The sequence below is a fragment of the Daphnia pulex genome, chromosome 10, assembly GCF_021134715.1.
Source record: "Daphnia pulex isolate KAP4 chromosome 10, ASM2113471v1".
In the NCBI taxonomy this organism is placed as follows: Eukaryota; Metazoa; Arthropoda; class Branchiopoda; order Diplostraca; family Daphniidae; genus Daphnia; species Daphnia pulex.
The window spans coordinates 3,125,852-3,142,506 of NC_060026.1; the positions used below are offsets into that span (position 1 = coordinate 3,125,852).

General features: G+C 39.8%; 4 protein-coding genes across 4 annotated transcripts; all 4 read right to left on the bottom strand.

The window, feature by feature from the left end:
* Window positions 1–2,454: 2,454 nt before the first annotated feature.
* Window positions 2,455–4,316, bottom strand: LOC124205306 (crustapain-like). Its single transcript, XM_046602690.1, has 8 exons — window positions 4,055–4,316; window positions 3,744–3,881; window positions 3,557–3,667; window positions 3,429–3,479; window positions 3,276–3,361; window positions 3,074–3,203; window positions 2,832–2,998; window positions 2,455–2,767 (listed from the first exon to the last, which is right to left on the bottom strand). Exons 4-8 carry the CDS (start codon window positions 3,453–3,455, stop codon window positions 2,554–2,556), a joined length of 624 nt encoding a protein of 207 aa, XP_046458646.1. The 5' UTR covers window positions 3,456–3,479; window positions 3,557–3,667; window positions 3,744–3,881; window positions 4,055–4,316; the 3' UTR covers window positions 2,455–2,553.
* A 930-nt stretch (window positions 4,317–5,246) lies between these two features.
* LOC124205299 (procathepsin L-like) lies at window positions 5,247–7,454 on the bottom strand. Its single transcript, XM_046602681.1, has 9 exons — window positions 7,368–7,454; window positions 7,185–7,296; window positions 6,855–7,010; window positions 6,653–6,775; window positions 6,461–6,511; window positions 6,295–6,380; window positions 5,976–6,108; window positions 5,736–5,893; window positions 5,247–5,633 (listed from the first exon to the last, which is right to left on the bottom strand). Exons 2-9 carry the CDS (start codon window positions 7,272–7,274, stop codon window positions 5,423–5,425), a joined length of 1,008 nt encoding a protein of 335 aa, XP_046458637.1. The 5' UTR covers window positions 7,275–7,296; window positions 7,368–7,454; the 3' UTR covers window positions 5,247–5,422.
* Window positions 7,455–8,749: 1,295 nt separating this feature from the next.
* Window positions 8,750–10,916, bottom strand: LOC124205300 (ervatamin-B-like). The gene is made up of 8 exons (XM_046602682.1): window positions 10,652–10,916; window positions 10,432–10,587; window positions 10,197–10,319; window positions 10,059–10,109; window positions 9,895–9,980; window positions 9,631–9,763; window positions 9,337–9,494; window positions 8,750–9,205 (listed from the first exon to the last, which is right to left on the bottom strand). The coding sequence occupies exons 1-8, from the start codon at window positions 10,739–10,741 to the stop codon at window positions 8,998–9,000; spliced, it is 1,005 nt and encodes a 334-aa protein (XP_046458638.1). The 5' UTR covers window positions 10,742–10,916; the 3' UTR covers window positions 8,750–8,997.
* Window positions 10,917–11,599: 683 nt separating this feature from the next.
* Window positions 11,600–15,598, bottom strand: LOC124205304 (ervatamin-B-like). Its single transcript, XM_046602688.1, has 9 exons — window positions 15,568–15,598; window positions 15,336–15,452; window positions 15,117–15,269; window positions 14,833–14,946; window positions 12,647–12,697; window positions 12,465–12,547; window positions 12,249–12,378; window positions 11,982–12,139; window positions 11,600–11,899 (listed from the first exon to the last, which is right to left on the bottom strand). The coding sequence occupies exons 2-9, from the start codon at window positions 15,423–15,425 to the stop codon at window positions 11,689–11,691; spliced, it is 990 nt and encodes a 329-aa protein (XP_046458644.1). The 5' UTR covers window positions 15,426–15,452; window positions 15,568–15,598; the 3' UTR covers window positions 11,600–11,688.
* Window positions 15,599–16,655: the final 1,057 nt, after the last annotated feature.

Consider the following 16,655-nt stretch of genomic DNA (forward strand, 5'->3'; position numbering starts at 1 on the left):
TAGCTGGTAGCATTTCAATACAGTTTGCGTCATGCCTCATTTTAACGCTATACATCTGCGTTTTCGGGATTGAATGGCTTCCATTAACTGCACTATAATACCTGGACAATAGAACTATAGTTGCATTTGGTGTTTGGATTAGTTATTGGATTTTAAGAAATGTTGTTGTATATTAATGAAAAGTTGAAAACACCCACTGAATGAAGACTCCTCCCATTCGGCTTTTTTCTGTTCCAGTATCTATGGTTTTTATAAAAATATGAGTTATTGATGAAGTGCTAAGATGTGACGCGCATCTGTTTTCCGGACATATGGTATAGACTACGTAACAGACAAGATGAAACCGGATATGGAAAACGAAGCTTTTATTCGTTTGGCCTGCAATTATTCAAATTTCGATAGAGCTTGTGTGGATTCACTATAATGTCCATCATTGTCGTTTGTCTTTGGCTGGCGGGCTGGCGGCCTTGGCTTTTTTATTTATTCTTTGGGGGAAGAGGGGAAAATTATTAAAAAAAATAGAAGGAAATCATTTCAAATTGCTAGATAATATAGATCCCAAAATAAAAATAGTACGTCATAAAAAGTTATTATTATCAACTCACATCATCAGTCACATGTTGTGTTAACGGGATTTGGCAACGGCGTAAATTAATGGCTGCTCGAAAAAGTGTACACAACAAATGAAATTTCAAAAATGTGTCCGGGCGCAGTGTCTCGGATCTCCTCCACAGTTCCAGTTCAACTTCAACACTTGATGCAGGAATTTAAGCTGGTAAATTGCTTTAAAATTTTAAAATAAAAATAGTTCGTTAATGGGGGCTTCGATCAGAGTATACTTAATACTTATCATGGAATTATCAATGCAAGATCTCAATCAGTGCACGGCATGGCATGGCAAGACATACATTTTGCATTTAGTTTGTTTGCAATGCTAATTCATGCTTCCTATTTTCTTCTTTGTTCAGATTTGAGTGCTGAGCTTGCCAGCCCATCATCAACATCATCAACTTGTGCACGTCAGCATCAGCAGCAGTGTCAGCTAGGGTGGGTAGGTACATTTTGTGATACTCTCAATAATTTAATTTAATCAGTGATGTCTTTAAATGATTTATACATGACTTGCACACGTGCAGTGTGCTAGGTTCAAACTTAACATCTTCTCGTTTATTAAAATGAATGATATAGATATATATCCATCTTATTTTAAAGTTCCCCTTACTTGTAGATTCCATAAATATTTTCCACACCATATCTATTATTTTTCTTTTGTGCAGGTAAACAGCATCCGTTTTTTTGGGGGAATTCACCAATGACTCATCAATCATCTCTTTTTTCCCCCTTTAAATCCCCAAACATCCTCGTGTACACCCATGTGAATATGTATGTATTCACGAGGATGCCCTTCCTCCCACCTCGTCTTACGTACGTTCAACTCTTCTGTCTGGATGGAGCACTTGGAAATGTCTGGCTGTGTTTCCCAGGCTTCAAGGTAGGAAAAATTATACCTATTTTTCCTTTGGTGGCGCATCAGTTGGGTCTCTCGAGAATAGAACCAGCGTCAACATGATTTTTTGCGTTCACGTAGGTCAACATATAGTTTAGGTCTGTCCGTTAGTGTAATTCTGCCGTGAGTGTGTATCAACGAAATCCTTTTACTGAGCTTTTCGTACACACTTTTTTAAATTTTGCAAAGCCTTGCCCGTCTTGTTGGCATGGCTTTCTCTGAATAACCCTCTAGGGAGTAATTTAATTCTTTTGTTCAAATAGGATCACACAGTTGCACTTCCTAAACTCCAATTCTATTTTCTCAAAGGATTTTCCTATTTGCCAAGTCAATGTCTGTAGGAATGATGCAACTGCTAATCTTGTAGCCTATAGTCGTCTTGATGTTTTACGATGAAAACGAAAATATTTCGGTACACTGAAACACGATATGTTTTTCGTGCAGTCGACTCTTGGTTTCCAGAAATCGAAATGGACAGTTTTCTCCTGTATTTTCTGGTCAACAATTTTGTGTGTTAGAAAAATTAAATTGTCGAACCTATTTTTGCCTTGATCAAGGAATTCTATGCTCAAATAGAATTTCTATCGCATTTTGATTGCTTGAATACAAATCAAAAGCAATCAAGTTGTGATCGAAACCTGTTACCGTGTCCCACGGACAGCCCGAATATGTTACGCAATAGCTAGTGTCGAAAAACCAGACACACGGCGAGCTGTCGTCCTGTAAAGTTTGACAAATTATTTGAAAATATTTCCATAACGAATCAACTCATTCAATCACTTTTTTTTAATACGTGGATATTTTTCTCCTGCTGAAAGTTGGTCGGGGAAATGTTGTCTATTACCTTACTAACGTCATTTGGTTTTGGCTAGGCCTTTTGATTTTCTCGGTGGGAAAAAAGGGGGAATAAATGCTCACAAGGAAGTCGGTTAAAATGGCTTTTTTTGTATTGTTTTTTATTCGTACCGATCAGCAGGAAATAAAATGACAAAAAGAACCAGGCCTGTCGGTATATTGCAGTTTGGACTAATGAAAACAGGCGGCGGTTACGAGGCCGGCACAACGTAAGCGGGATAAAGCTCCATTTTGCACTTGTTGACTCCGCGCTGGATGAGAATGTAGCCTTTGAGTCCCCATCCGGGTCCCCACGAATTCCTGGCGATCCAGTACTTGACTCCGTTGAGAATACCCCAACCGACCACGACGACGCCGTGATTCAGATCCGCTGTATCGCACGTTTTGTCCGTGTAAACGCCACTCCTGTAAGCGGATTGATTATTCTAGAATTTTCATCTACGATGCAACGAATGAAATAATCACGTACGAATAGGAGAAGAAGGGATTGACCACTGAGATGGCTACAGCGAGAGGCCCGTACTTCTGCAGGGCAATTTGCATGGCCGTCGCATTGTTTGATTGGGCGTATCCGTACGTGGACACCTTGGCTCCGATCATACAGGCACACCCTGGACAATATTTGCAAGTGCCTTGCTAATAAAATAAAAATTCAAATAACGTTGCTGGTCTTTTATAGCCACACTCATTTATCCCTAGAAAACAACTTACAACTCCTGTGTACGGGTAGAATGACTGTTTGGTCGATCCTTTGGCCGCTATGAGGTAGTCCCAGGCATCGGTGTACCAACCGCCAGTGCAGCCTCCGTCAATTTGATCGCAGTCGACAAGTTGCTGTTCGCTGTGACGACGATAAGGTGAAAATTTGAGATGATTCAACAATAGTTAAAAAATAAAAGATTGGTTCACTCACCTCAGTAAAACAACTGACTTGGTTTTATTCTTGCACTGGGCAAACTCGAGCGGAGCGATGGCTGCGAAAGCCCAACAACTTCCGCACTTGTTATATCCCAAATTGAAATTAATTTTGACTCGATGAGAAACAATTCAAGTAATCAAAAGTTACCCCTCCTTGATCTTTGACGGGTGGCATGCAGGTGTCGTTGTGATAGTACAGCTACTCTCCAAATCCAGAAAAAGAAAATGTCATTAAAGTAAAATGAATCATGGGAAATCTGGTAATTCTAATAGTACACTAGTAGGAAGGGCGCGATTTTCGAATTCGATATTGAAGGATTGCAGAAACCGAGGAGAAGGGGCCAAAGAAGCATTGAGACCAAGATACCTTGTTAATTCTTCGTGACTCTGTGTATAAAATTTCAAATAATTGCCTGAACAATAGTTTCGCTCGCAGTATTAGGTAATGGTTTGTAATTTTCACCAAGTCTGAGAATTTGTTGTGCTCCAGTTGGTAGGAATGGCCTTGGCTGTTATGCAGTTTCAGTTGTTTGTCTTTAGCGAGGAAAATGGCATTGCGAATGTCATCTTCGCCTTTGAAGTAAATTTTGTTGTGTTTCAACTGCAATTAAAAAAAAGTGATTTGTTCAGAGCGGAAATAATTTGATACGGTTCAAATTAATTCTTTTTGAAGCATACAATTCACTATTGAATGAAAAAATTTGTTGAATTTGAAATTTTGATTGAAAATATCTCTGAAAGTGAGGTGCTTTAATAATGGTAATAGTATTATACCTTGTACGATTTCCAGTCAGCTTCGGAAACAGATTGGCCACAGACGGCTGTTACGAAGACGGAAAAGAATACAGAGACGAGTTTCGTTTTTGCGATGAAGATGAAAATTGAAATCAAATCACAAAAATGTAATTCCAGCCCAAAATATTTGCTTAAGAGATTTGAAAACCAAGTCTTCTTGACAGGCCCACAATTCTGTTTATGATTGTAACCACGAAAACGAAAGAACCCCTTATGCCGAATCGTTCGAACCCGTAATGGAATTTTTTTTTAAATCACGCCCATATTTGTGTGTCATATCCATCCGTTTATTGAAAATGGGGTTTTCGTGCTCTACATTTCTATCGCATCTGTCTACCCAACAGATTTTTTTTTTCTTTTTTAAATTAGCTCTAAAGGTTTCAGTGGGAGGTCCTTTCTGTATGTTTCAATACGTATATACTTCTACCGACTCCATTTGTACGTGTTGCTATGTCTGCATTTGTGTCTGCATTCGTTTTCATTGGTTGTTTCCTGTTGTGCCGGTTGCCACCGCTAGCGTGCGAAAGACCAATTGAGGTGCTTCAACTCTATATATCGAGCTCTGCGCGCGCTGCGCTTATTAGAGCGTAACAGTCACGCCACGTTATCGGCAACAAGTGCGACCATTACTCAGTCTGCAGCAGGAGCTTACTGACACATGACCACCATTCGGTATAACTCGGTTGTAATAGCCCCAACGCTGAAAGTACGGGCAATTCTCTGCTGGACAGTTAGTCGTTTCAATTGTCATTTTGCTGGTGATTCGATTGAAAATTGAGCACACTGAGCACAGCTATCCAACAGTCTATAAATGGTAGTTAAATTGTCGCCAGGGAAATCTCTGAAGGAATGCGATGGCAGAGTCGACAAAGCGCTAAAAACCTGATATAAACGTTACGTAATACGTAACCTGCTGCTGGATAGCTTGTTGGGGCGGGGGGGCGGGTGTTGTTGCATCACTTTCATCCGCTTTTGGGCCGTCGCAGATGTTCCCAGTAATTGGCTGTGTGTATTTGTTGGGAACTGGCTTAACATGATGTCGCCTTTGCATTAATAAAAGCCAACTGTTGTTTCGTTGACATCGCCATTAAATTAAGTTACCTTTTAAGGACTTTTCGAGTTTCCTTCCTCCCTTTTATCCAATAGGAATGAAACACGAGTCTTGCTATACATATTCTACCGCGTAGATGGCTGACATTTATTTTATTTGTTTAAATCCCAGCATCAAGTTAACTACGAGTTAGTTATATTTTTTGATAATTTGAAATACTGTTACACTTTTGTTATAATTAATAAATGTCAATAAATATTTTGTTTTTAAAATAATCGCGCACACGGCACGCCCACTCAGGATAATTTAACAAAAACTGGATAGCTTTCGATTCCGCATTTGTTGACGCCTTTCTGGATTAGAAAATAGCCTTCTTTGCCCCAAACGGTTCCCCATGAGTTGCGGCCGATCCAGTAGTCGACTCCGTTTTGATTGCCCCAGCCGACGATGACTACAGCGTGATTGGGGTCTTGCCCGTCACAATCGTTGCTATCGTAGACGCCGCTCCTTCACATTTTTTTGGTATTGTATTTTGATAAAAATTGAAGCGATGGAAATGATTCAAATATGTATCGGGCACACATCCTGTGCGCATTTCAATTCACCTACCCGTAGTCGGCAAAAGAATCCGTGACGGTCATGGTGGCTGAAAGTGGTCCCAACTTAGTCAGAGCGTATTTCATGTCGACGATGCTTCCGCCCTCGATGTAATTGCACAACTCGACGCTCGCCGCCTTCATATTGGCAACGTATTTGCACTGGCCACCCTGAATTTAATTAGGGACAATTCATTAGATTTCTTCTTCAAAGTCTAACAACAGCCGATTTGTTTAGCTTATTTAAACTCACAGTTTTCTTGTAAGGGTACCGCGATTCTCTCGTTATTCCTGTAAGCATGCTGGACTCTATCGCTGTCATTGGAAAACCACCGTAGCAACCCTTGTTCAACCCGCCTCGGTCGCAATCGATCAGCTGTTGCTCGCTGAAAAGTTACGAACAATTATTGTTTATTTATTTCAATTTTTTTAAATTGTATATTATTATTATTTTTAACATTTTTATCTAGAGACACGCTGTCAATAACTGATCGTCGAATGGAAATGCTCAATTCGTTTGGGAAAGCTTATACTATGTCAATTGATAATCAACTGGTGTTGTACAAGCTTACCTCAAAGTCACAGAAATGTTTTTGTTTTTCTTGCAGTAAGCGAATTCGACCGAAGCAATGACGCTGAAAGCCCACGAAGCTGCACACTATTGCCACACAAAGTCGTTATTCACACTAGCCATTTTGAAACTGATTTGGCTATACATGCTGGAACAAGAAATATTACCTGCTCTTGGTTTTTTATACCCGTCAAGCAGGGGTGGTAACGATAGTCCAGCTACTCCCCAAAGAAGTTGAAAGCCAAAATTAAAGATTTGCCATGTTGGTTGAGAATTATTTGAACGAATAATTCTTACAAACAAAACAAACGAACAAAAGAAATACCGGAAATCTGCAAGATTAGGAATAGAACACTTACTCTGGAAGGAACGTCCGGATCGGTAATATCCGAACCGTCAGGTCTAAGGGACACTGCCTCCTTCGTATGAGAAGGGATGGCATTTTTATTGACGCCAAGAAATTTTTGAAATTCCACCTTTAGCTAAATTTTAAAATTTTCTTTCTTAAATTATTTTAAAAAAATGAATGAAATAATTTTGAGAATTGAAACTGCTACATACCAGGTCGGTGAAGCGAGTGAGTTCTCTTCTGTAATTAACTAACGGATTGCTGTTGTGTAGTTTGATTTGTTCGTTTCTTGTGAGGAAAATTTGCTTGTGGATTCTATCCAGTCTTCCGTTGTCAGACGCAATGAAATAATTTTTGTTGAACGTTTTCTGCAAAAATTAAAAAAATTAAACTTTTTTTTTCAATACTTTGACATTTTGAGATTTCAGTAGTTAATCGTGAGTTTTACAAAAATTATTCTATGAATTTTATTTGACGGTTAAAAATAATAACTAGATAAAAATTTGCTGTCCATTTTCTATGCTAGGCTTACCCTAGTATACCTTGTACATTCTCCAGTCGTCTTCAGTTGTTTGTCCTTCGACGACAGTCATGACGATGGCACAAACGGTAAACGCGAATAAGAAATCCATTTTTTAAAAGCATTTTTCTGATCTGCCATAACAAAAAGAATGGTATAGACAATTGCACGACAATTTTTTTGGTCAAATCGAATCAAGCCTCACCGAAAAAGAACGATAAAAGTGCGATGTCGTGTCTCCTAAACCGTGTTCTGTGACACTAGTCTATAGCACACCTGGATGTGAACAAATTCGCGTTGTAAGACAGGTCCCCCTTTATATATGCAATATGACGCCAACAAATCCGATAGAACTCTTTAAGTCGTAATTCTGTATTTGGCTATATTGTCATTCCGATCGTCTAGTTCATTTGGATTGCTGAAAAACTCGTTGCACAACACTTGCACACCTGAGTTTCATGAACCCCTCCAAAAATGTTGGCGATTGAACAGCACATCAGCGGGCCGGTTTTTGCTCCACTTATTATTTAGTCCTTGCGATTTTTGTTTTGTTTCCTTTTTCTTCTTTTCCGGGATTCATGTATACGTGACTTGCATTGAAATCATAGAGCGAGTGCGCACGCGCAACAACGCCCTACGTGACAACCAGTGCTAAAGAATACTGATCTTTGATCAACCTTCACTGCGATTTCAAGTGCCGGTTGGAATCTGTCAAACTTATCGTCACACTCCTTTCGACCAGTTAAACTGGTACTCATCTTTACTTATTTTCTGATCCGCGAACGTACTTTTTCACTTGGGCGAATAATTGAAACCAGTCTGCGGTTGACAATGTCAAAAATTCATGTTTTTCGTTTAAACTAAAAAAAAAAACTTCCTGGTTTTCAGCTGTCATCCTCAACTACGTCGATGGGAGATTAAGGCTAGATGAATGAGTTTTTTTTTTAATGTTTGACTGGCTGGATGACGACGTCAAATTGAATCTGAGATAGGCTTGCGCTTTTAATTCACGTTATCCGGAAAGCATAATGATTAATGGCGTTGTTGTTTCATTCCAACCGAAGCAAATGTCCCGTAGCCCGCATTGTCATTTGAAACTCGATTCCAATCTTCCAATTGTTGGAAGTTTTATCGGGGAAATTCGAGGGGAAATTTCCCTTTTCTTTTTTTTTCTTTTTAAACAATTTCATTTCTTTCAAATTAGCATTTTTATGTTTCGCCATTTTTTTCTTCTTCTTTTGGTTTCGTTGGAAACCTGATTTAACCGTTACTGTATATCTTGTCATCAGCTTGTTACAATGATCAGCTCTTCAAACAAGCGCTTCAGCTCATACAATTTTTGCAGTATGTACTAATATGTGCCGAGTACATTCACCCTCTATTTTCCAACGTGTCCTTTTGACCGTTTCGAATTTGGAAACTGATTTGAATTGGGTTAACTATCCCGTTTTCTTTTTCCCTTTTCGAGCTTCTAATTTTTATTTTATTTTTGTTATTATTTGGATTTTACGTATTTTTTTAAGAATTTGATGGCCATTATTTTGACTATCTACTTTGCCAATCACGCAACGAATAACAGCACATCATTCATTCAGAAAATTTAGATCGGTTATTATTAGCTGATATGACGACATTTGCATATCCCCAACAGCAATGAAATTATAGGCTTGATAGGTCGAGACATTAAAATGTTGTTGAATGTGATATTCGTATAAATTAAGCATTTAAATAGAAACAACTTGTTTGAAAATACAGCGCACAAGTCACACAAATCCTTAACGTATGCCGCTGCACTTCTCTGTCGCGAAACGAATGTCGTTGCTGTTGTTTTGAGTCTATACTAAAGCGTAGCCGACATAGGTTTCGATGCTGCATTTGTTGACTCCTCGCTGGATTAGAAAGTAGCCTTGTTTGCCCCAGCCAGGTCCCCATGAGTTGCGGCCAATCCAGTAGTCCACTCCGTTTTGATTACCCCAGCCGACAAGGACCACAGCGTGATTCACCAATTTCCCGTCACAAATCTTGTCATCGTACACGCCACTCCTGCAAATTCATTTAGAAAAAACACACAACATGTAACTTCCATTTTTCTTTGCGGAATAGCTTTGGCAAAACGCCATTCAACATCGCTATTACAATTATAAAATAAAAATGCTATAGGCCTCTATACTTACGCGTAGTCCATAAAGGATTGAACGACAGTCATGGCAGCTACAAGTGGTCCGAAATTCGTCAGAGCGTATTGCATGTCGACGACGTTTCGGGATTCGACGTAATTGTATGTCCTAACACTGGTCACTCTCATGGTGTCGACATATTTGCAAACGCCATCCTGATTTTTTGAAAAGGAAAAATAATCGTTTGATTTCTAAACTTTGAAAAGTGACAGCCGATTTTTCGAAACAATTAGTTCAATTCATTCAAAAAATATTGAAATCAGGGTTTATATATAGCTTTATTAGACTTACAACACCCTTGTAAGGGTACACCGGCGCCCTCGCAATTCCGTTTGTGCTCATGTACTCCCAAGCGTCCCAGGGCCAACCCCCGAGGCAGCCTTTACTCATGTCGGTGCGATCACAATCAAGCACTTGCTGATCGCTGAAAAATTGAGGAACAAAATAAAAGGATATCAACTGAATTGATCATTGCATTTTAATTGAAAAATTCAGTTGTTGTCTCCGGAAAATTGAGCCAATTGTAAAGTTAAAACAAAAATGACTTAAGCTTACCTCAAAAGAACAGAAATGTTGTTGTTTTTCTTGCAGTAAGCGAATTCGACCGAAGTTATGGCGGTCAAAGCCCAGCAACTTCCACACTGTTTCACACATTAAATAGAGGATAATTCTTTTTTTAATAATAATTTCACTTTCACTATGGGCCAACAAAGTATTACCTGCCCTTGGTTTTTGATTTCCGGCAAACAGGAGTCGTAACGAAGGTCCAGCTACTCTCCAGAGAAAACGCGATCAAATTTGTCGTAACTGCTAAGAAAATTATTGAATTTGAACAAATGTCAAGATGTGGCACTTACTCTAGAAGGAGTGTCTTGTTGGGTAATAATATCCATGCCAAGAGGATGAATGGACATCTTCGGCGGAGCAGTAGGGATCGAATCGTTATTGATGCCGAGAAATTTTTTTAACTCCCCCGGTAGCTATAAAGCAAAGAATAATATTTAGCCAACATTTTATTAGCTTCTCTCTGCCAAGTTGTTTTTTGTTTTTGAAATGTTAAACATCAAAATTGTTGCTTAGGCTTAACAATACCCTGTCGGAGAAATGATTCAGTTTTCTCCTGTAATGGGACATGCGATTGCTGTTGTGTTTCTGGATTCGGTCGTAACTTTTGAAGAAAGTTTCCTTGCGCATTCTATCCCGTTTTCCGCCATCGGCCGGAATTTGGTAATTTTTATTGAACTTTTTCTGTTTGGTGGAAAACAATCAAAATTTGATTAAACCGCCAAAACGTGAACGTTGATTACGTTACCTTGTACATTCTCCAGGCCTCTTCTTTTGACTGTCCTTCGACGACAGTTACGACGACTGCGCAAACCATCAGCGCAAACAAGAAATTCATGTTGAACAACGCGGCTATAAAACGCAATTCTAAACAGTTGAGGATCTGAATACCGAATCGAGCCTCACGCCACAATTGTGCTAGTACCGTTCAGTCTGTGTGTCGCTGCCAACTGCTGTTTGATGCCAATGCGCTAGTCCATAGCACAACTCGTTGTGCATCCATTCGCGCTGAAGCACCGAGTGTTTTATATGCAATGAGGTGTCGCCAAATTGGGTAAAACTCCCTCATTATGCGTGACCAATTTTGGTCATTGACATTCTTCTTTCGCGTCCATCTCGTCCCGTGTCTCGATGGCTGGCCAAAAAGAAACGTCTTCACTTGCATATATTCTTGATCTACTTCTTGTTTGTAAACTTTTGGCAAGTACAAAAACGTTCCTGGTTTCTCTCAAGTATAAGTAGTTTGGTTGACCGGTTGTTGCTCCACTTTGGCTGCCGGCCATTTTTGCGATTGTCTGTGTGTTTTTTCTTCACTCCATCGATGATTGGAATACGTGATGCGCATTATCAAAGGGTGAACTCGCACGCGCATCGTACGAAAGCAACGCCCTTTACAAGCCAAGGGTAACTGGAGAAGTCTTGGTCGATTCAACGTATTTCAACGACTCAATAAGTTCTAGCTAACTGTTCTTCGATGCGTCGATTGGAATCTGTCGAAAACTGTTCTCTGCAAACCAACGGAAACTAGTATACTATCTGAGCACTGCGTCTAGCCAAAGCAATACCAAAGTCAAATAGCAGGTTGACTTGTTTTCTGCTTTTCGGATGTACATTTTAATTGGAAGTGACGGAATTTTTTTTCAAACTTGTCTGCTGACGGTCATAGTAAAAAGTTGAATATTCATGGGATAGTTTAAATAGATTTATTCTTATTTTTCAAAACCCCAAATCCATAAATATTGAAACAGACCAGGAAAAAATATGAAATAAATTATAACAATTCAGTTAAACGGCTTGAACATAGGCGGGATATAATTCAATGTTGCATCTGTTGACACCGCGCAGGATTCGACCGTAGCCCGAGATCCCCCAGCCGGTCCCCCAAGAATTCCGAACGACCCAGAAGTCGACTCCGTTGAGTTTGCCATATCCGACCAGTACAACGGCGTGATTGACATCCGGTCCATCACAAGCCGGATCGTCGTACACGCCGCCCCTGTTAACAAATAAATAAAAGAAAAAGAAAAAAATTGTGTCGGCTCTTATATGGCGTATCATTTGAACCGTTCTGCACTTACCCATAAGAGAAAAACGAGTTTATGACATTGATGGCAACTGCAAGGGGACCGTATCGTTGCAGGGCTGATTGCATGGCTGCCGGGTTATTACTTTGAACGTAACCGTAAGTCGATACCTGGGCTCCGACCATCGAGGTCTTGAATTTGCAAGCACCTTTCTTTAAATGAATGTGATTTTAGTTATTAATTCCGAATGATAATCCGACAAACTTAAAGCAAATAATAATTGACAAGATTTTTTTTCCTTTTTTCGATGAATTATTTTACCCTGCCAGTGTAGGTGTAGAGTTGTCTTTTTGCAGATCCGCTTTTGGACTTGAGATAATTCCAGGCGTCCATGTACCACCCACCGTTGCATCCGTTGTTGGAGGTGTCACAATCAACCAAGTGCTGCTCGCTGCAATCGGACGGGGGTGATTGACAAATTATTGATTCCAAAATTCATTCGAAAGTTAGTTGATGAGGAGAAACATTTGAGCTTACCTCAACATAACGGGGCTTCCGGTTATCTTGCATTTCGAGAACTCGAGCGGGGTAATGGCAGTAAACGCCCAGCAGCTTCCACACTGAATGCAGAAACTATAGCGTTAATTTTTTTCAATTTAAAAAATAATAGACCCCGGCAAACCCCCACCTCTCCGAGATGTAGTCGAATTGTATCTTACCCGCCCTTGTTGTCTGACTGCCGGTAAACAGCGGTCGAAACGGTAGTCCAACTAAAACAGCATTCGTCCAAGGAAATTAAAAGAATGAATTTCACGAGATGGCAGTTATAATATTGGATTGATAATTGAACAAAATTTGAAAGATTGACTCAGTTAGCCACTCACGCTCGGGGGAAGTTGGCGACTTTGCAAGTCGAAAACCGGAATGGACTTGAGAAACTCGGCGCTAGGGACCATGGAAGCATTCACTCCGAGGAATCGTTTCTTTTCCCAGGGTCCCTGAATTTGAAACGTTCACCAACGAGCGATTGCGATTATTGCTGTGTAGATCGTATTCATTTAATGTGAGTGCCCTTGACACATCATCACGTATTCGCGAGCGGAATCTTACCAAGACGGAAAATTCATTGAGTTCTTGGAAAAAGCCGTTGTCCTTTTTGCTGTTATGTCGTTTGATTTGTTCCATCTGGGCGAGGAAATTCTTCTTGCGAGCCCGGTCTCGCTTGCCATTGTCACCCGCAATGTTGTAGTCTAACTTGTACTTCCTCTGCAATTTTTTTTAAATGCACGGGTTTATCATTTGCCAATCGCTGTATAGATTGAGAAAAACAAATCTTGGCTTACCTTGTAATCTCTCCAGGCGTCCTCGTCGGAATAGCCTTTGACCACCGAGACGGCCATCGCAAACGCAGCCAATACAAAGAAGAGCTTCATTTCAAGTCACTACACGATGCGTTTTCTTTTGGAAACGTAGAATGGCTAATTTTAAATAACAACAGGGGCACAAGAATAAAAATTCCTTTAAATGTTTTTATACGGCGATGATTTAGCGCGTTACCCGGGAAGCGCTGTTAAATCAAACCGACACTGATGGAGTTCTGTAATGTCAATAGACTCTGTTTAGGAGGTGCGTCATTTTTATATGGAATGGAAAAATCGCCAAATTAGGAGTAGTAGGATGGCGCTTTGACATCCTTTTTTTATCAATATCAGGTCGCAATCGCTTCTTTGATTTGGCTTCCGCAATTGATGGAACACAAAAGTACATGTGTAACGACATCTGGGGGTTGCTCGAAAGTTATCAACTTTTGCGTTGACCGTTATATCGACCCACTTTGATTTCTCTTATTCCACGTTTGAATTTGAGACTTTGTGAGTCGAGTGATGTTGTTTCATCATAATTCAAAGCCGAATGCATTTTGGTTTTATTGTTGAACTCGACTCCAGTCTCGACGTATATACACGAGAGTTGAAATTGTGTAATTCTTATTTATTCGCATTTCAACTGAAACCGGGATAACCTAGCTGGACAAACTTGAAAAGGAAAAGAAAACTGAGCGATTTTTTAAGGCTTGTTCTCAGGTTTCCCCGCCATTTCTTGTAGGTTTACGTCTTACCAAATTTTGTTTTTTCTATGCGCTGGTAACTTTTTATGGTGACGTTTTTTAAAATGCTGTATCATATTAAATTATTTCTGGATAAGACGCTTGTAAATGCGCATCTTAAACACTTCAAAATCGAAAGTTGTCAACTAATAAACCGATAGTGTCACAAACTCAATCGCAGGCGGAGCAATTTGATTATTGCGAAGCTTGTTCTAACTCAGAGCGATGAAGAATGGCCAAACTCTGCCAATCAGTCCTTTAATTGGTGGTACTTAATGTTTTTTTCTGTCGTACTAGAAGTCTAGAACGAAATCCAACGGCTTCCGCCATCTGTCTGTTGAAAGCCTTAACTTAACATTGCGTGACTTCAATGACTCTTGCCCGGATAAAATCGATAGATAAAGACACAACTTCCGGCTATTCTCTGGCGTGAAATGGCCAGCTCGAGTACTATTACCACCAGAAACATTGATGTAAAAGAGAGTTGATGTAACAGATTAGTCACTGGTGGAACGTTCACTCAATTTCCATGTCAACAGCTGCGTTCGAAATAACCGGTTCGATTTCACGGCACGATCGGGCCCCGCATTTTACAGAAAAATATCACACAACATCCATCTGTCGAGTTGTGGATTCACTTTTTTCCCGTCTCATTTTGTGGCGCCAATTCACGTTATTTTTCAAATATTCACACGTCATTTTATAATATCCGCATCCGAGGTGATTAAAACATTTATTTTACGTTAGGATAGAAAAAGGTTGAATTGAGCAATGTAATGGACTACTTGGTTAGCTACTCACATTCGGAGGAAGTTTGCGATTTTGCGAGTTAAAAACCGGAATGGACTTGAGAAACTCGGCGGAAGGGACCCTGGAAGAATCAATACCGAGGAATTGTTTCTTTTCCCAGGCGGTCTAAAATTGATAATTCACCAACGAGCACGAGATGTTTAATATTGGACGAATTATAGAATAACAATTTTGAACGCTTTTGCCACATCGTGCGGATTATTGACGAGCGCTTTTAATCGCCATGAAATTTTGTCGTAAAGAGATTTGAGAATTATATACTCTTACGGTCTTACCATAACGGAAAATTCACTGAGTGCTTGTAAATAGTTGTTGCTTTCGCTGTTGTGTTTATTAATTCTTTCCCTCTGGGCGAGGAAAATCTTCTTGCGCAATCCGTCTCGCCTTCCGTCGTCACCTGCAATGTTGTAGTCTAACTTGTGCTTTTTCTGTAAATTACGTGGTTTACAATTTGTCAGTCGTTATTAGTTTGAAAGAAACAAATCTTGGCATACCTTGTAGTCTCTCCAGGCGTCATCGTCGGAATAGCCGTTGACCACCGAGACGGCCATTGCAAAGGCAGCCAATATAAAGAAGAGTTTCATTTCGAATCTCCACAAAGTGCTTTGATCCTATTTTTGGAATGTAAAGTAACAAATTTAGAAAACCAAAATACAACACAAATGCGTTACAATTATAATTCATCAAAGTTTTTACGGCATCAATATTTTGGAATTTAAATTTTACCCAAGGAAATGCTAGCCAGTCAGACCGACACTGCTGTAGTCCTGTAATGCTAATAAAGTCTGTATAGGAATTGCAGCATTTTTATAGTAGAACTGGGCGCCTAGTTAGGAATGCTACTCTTTGGCGCCACACCCTTTTTGTCATCTTCTGTCACCAATCTTGATTGTTTCGCATCCGCAATCACAGCGCGGAGTCCACCCTACACACATCTCTAACACCTGAAGGAGGTTTGCCAGTTGGCAACACGTTGATTGGCGTTGACCGGCTATCGACCCCCTCAACTTAAAAAAATCCATTAATTATCTATGAGTCCCAAATTAGGAATTTAGACTCTTTGACACCGTTGTTGTCATTTTTTTTGTTGCCAGTCGCGTTTGTTTTGCGTCCCATATCAGAACGCAGGATCTAAACACACATTTCCACTACTTAAAGAGGGTGTTTATTTTTCACAACATGTTTATTTGCCTTGACCGGCGGTTGTCGATCCGTCTTAGTAAGACTGACTTATACCTTACACTTCGTCTTTCCTTAATGGTTGATTTGAATTCATACCTTGGGACTTGTTTTCTCGATCCAGCTAAAGAAACCACAGTAAAGAGTAAAGTCGCAATATTTTTAATTTTGATGCTCATGAAATTTAAAAGTTCATCACCCACAAAGGCCTCTACAAATTTGGTTGTGGAATGTAACTCTTCTCCACCCTTTCCTAATTTTATGTAATAGCTAAAGGAGTGAGTACAAGAATAAACTAAAATTCTGAATTTAATATGGGAGACAGGCTATTACTAAAATTCTTTTAAAAGATGTAATGCAACAGATTATATTATGAAAGTTCACTCAACTTCCTTGTCAACAGGCGTTCAGAAACCGGTTTGAATTCTCTGCACGATCGAGTCCCGCCTATTAGAAAAAACACGCAGCTTCATTTGCTGAGTAGCAAATTAATTCCCCCCCCCCCGTCTCTTTATATCGTCGATCATCTCACGTTATTTGTTATTTATTTTCGTACTCGACATTTCCACGGTGAATGTTTGAGGTTGGCCGTGTTTGATTAAGCAGATCGCTGAATTGGCAGATTGTTAGGCTCC

What these genes read in the sequence shown, in the direction of transcription:
- LOC124205306 (XM_046602690.1), bottom strand. Translation starts at nt 3,455, where the DNA reads ATGCCACCCGTCAAAGATCAAGGAGGG. An exon ending in CCGTCAAAGATCAAGGAGGG is followed by an intron (nt 3,362 to 3,428) that starts GTAACTTTTGAT and finishes GGATATAACAAG; the next exon opens with TGCGGAAGTTGTTGGGCTTT. An exon ending in TCTACCCGTACACAGGAGTT is followed by an intron (nt 2,999 to 3,073) that starts GTAAGTTGTTTT and finishes TTATTTTATTAG; the next exon opens with CAAGGCACTTGCAAATATTG.
- LOC124205304 (XM_046602688.1), bottom strand. Translation starts at nt 15,425, where the DNA reads ATGAAACTCTTCTTTATATTGGCTGCCTTTGCAATGGCCGTCTCGGTG. An exon ending in ATCGCAAACTTCCTCCGAAT is followed by an intron (nt 12,698 to 14,832) that starts GTGAGTAGCTAA and finishes ATGCTGTTTTAG; the next exon opens with TTGGACTACCGTTTCGACCG. An exon ending in GGAAGCCCCGTTATGTTGAG is followed by an intron (nt 12,379 to 12,464) that starts GTAAGCTCAAAT and finishes GTCCGATTGCAG; the next exon opens with CGAGCAGCACTTGGTTGATT.
- LOC124205300 (XM_046602682.1), bottom strand. Translation starts at nt 10,741, where the DNA reads ATGAATTTCTTGTTTGCGCTGATGGTTTGCGCAGTCGTCGTAACTGTC. An exon ending in AAATCAAAAACCAAGGGCAG is followed by an intron (nt 9,981 to 10,058) that starts GTAATACTTTGT and finishes TGTGTGAAACAG; the next exon opens with TGTGGAAGTTGCTGGGCTTT. An exon ending in AACATTTCTGTTCTTTTGAG is followed by an intron (nt 9,764 to 9,894) that starts GTAAGCTTAAGT and finishes TCAATTTTTCAG; the next exon opens with CGATCAGCAAGTGCTTGATT.
- LOC124205299 (XM_046602681.1), bottom strand. Translation starts at nt 7,274, where the DNA reads ATGGATTTCTTATTCGCGTTTACCGTTTGTGCCATCGTCATGACTGTC. An exon ending in TCACTCGCTTCACCGACCTG is followed by an intron (nt 6,776 to 6,854) that starts GTATGTAGCAGT and finishes TTTAAAATTTAG; the next exon opens with CTAAAGGTGGAATTTCAAAA. An exon ending in AACATTTCTGTGACTTTGAG is followed by an intron (nt 6,109 to 6,294) that starts GTAAGCTTGTAC and finishes GTAACTTTTCAG; the next exon opens with CGAGCAACAGCTGATCGATT.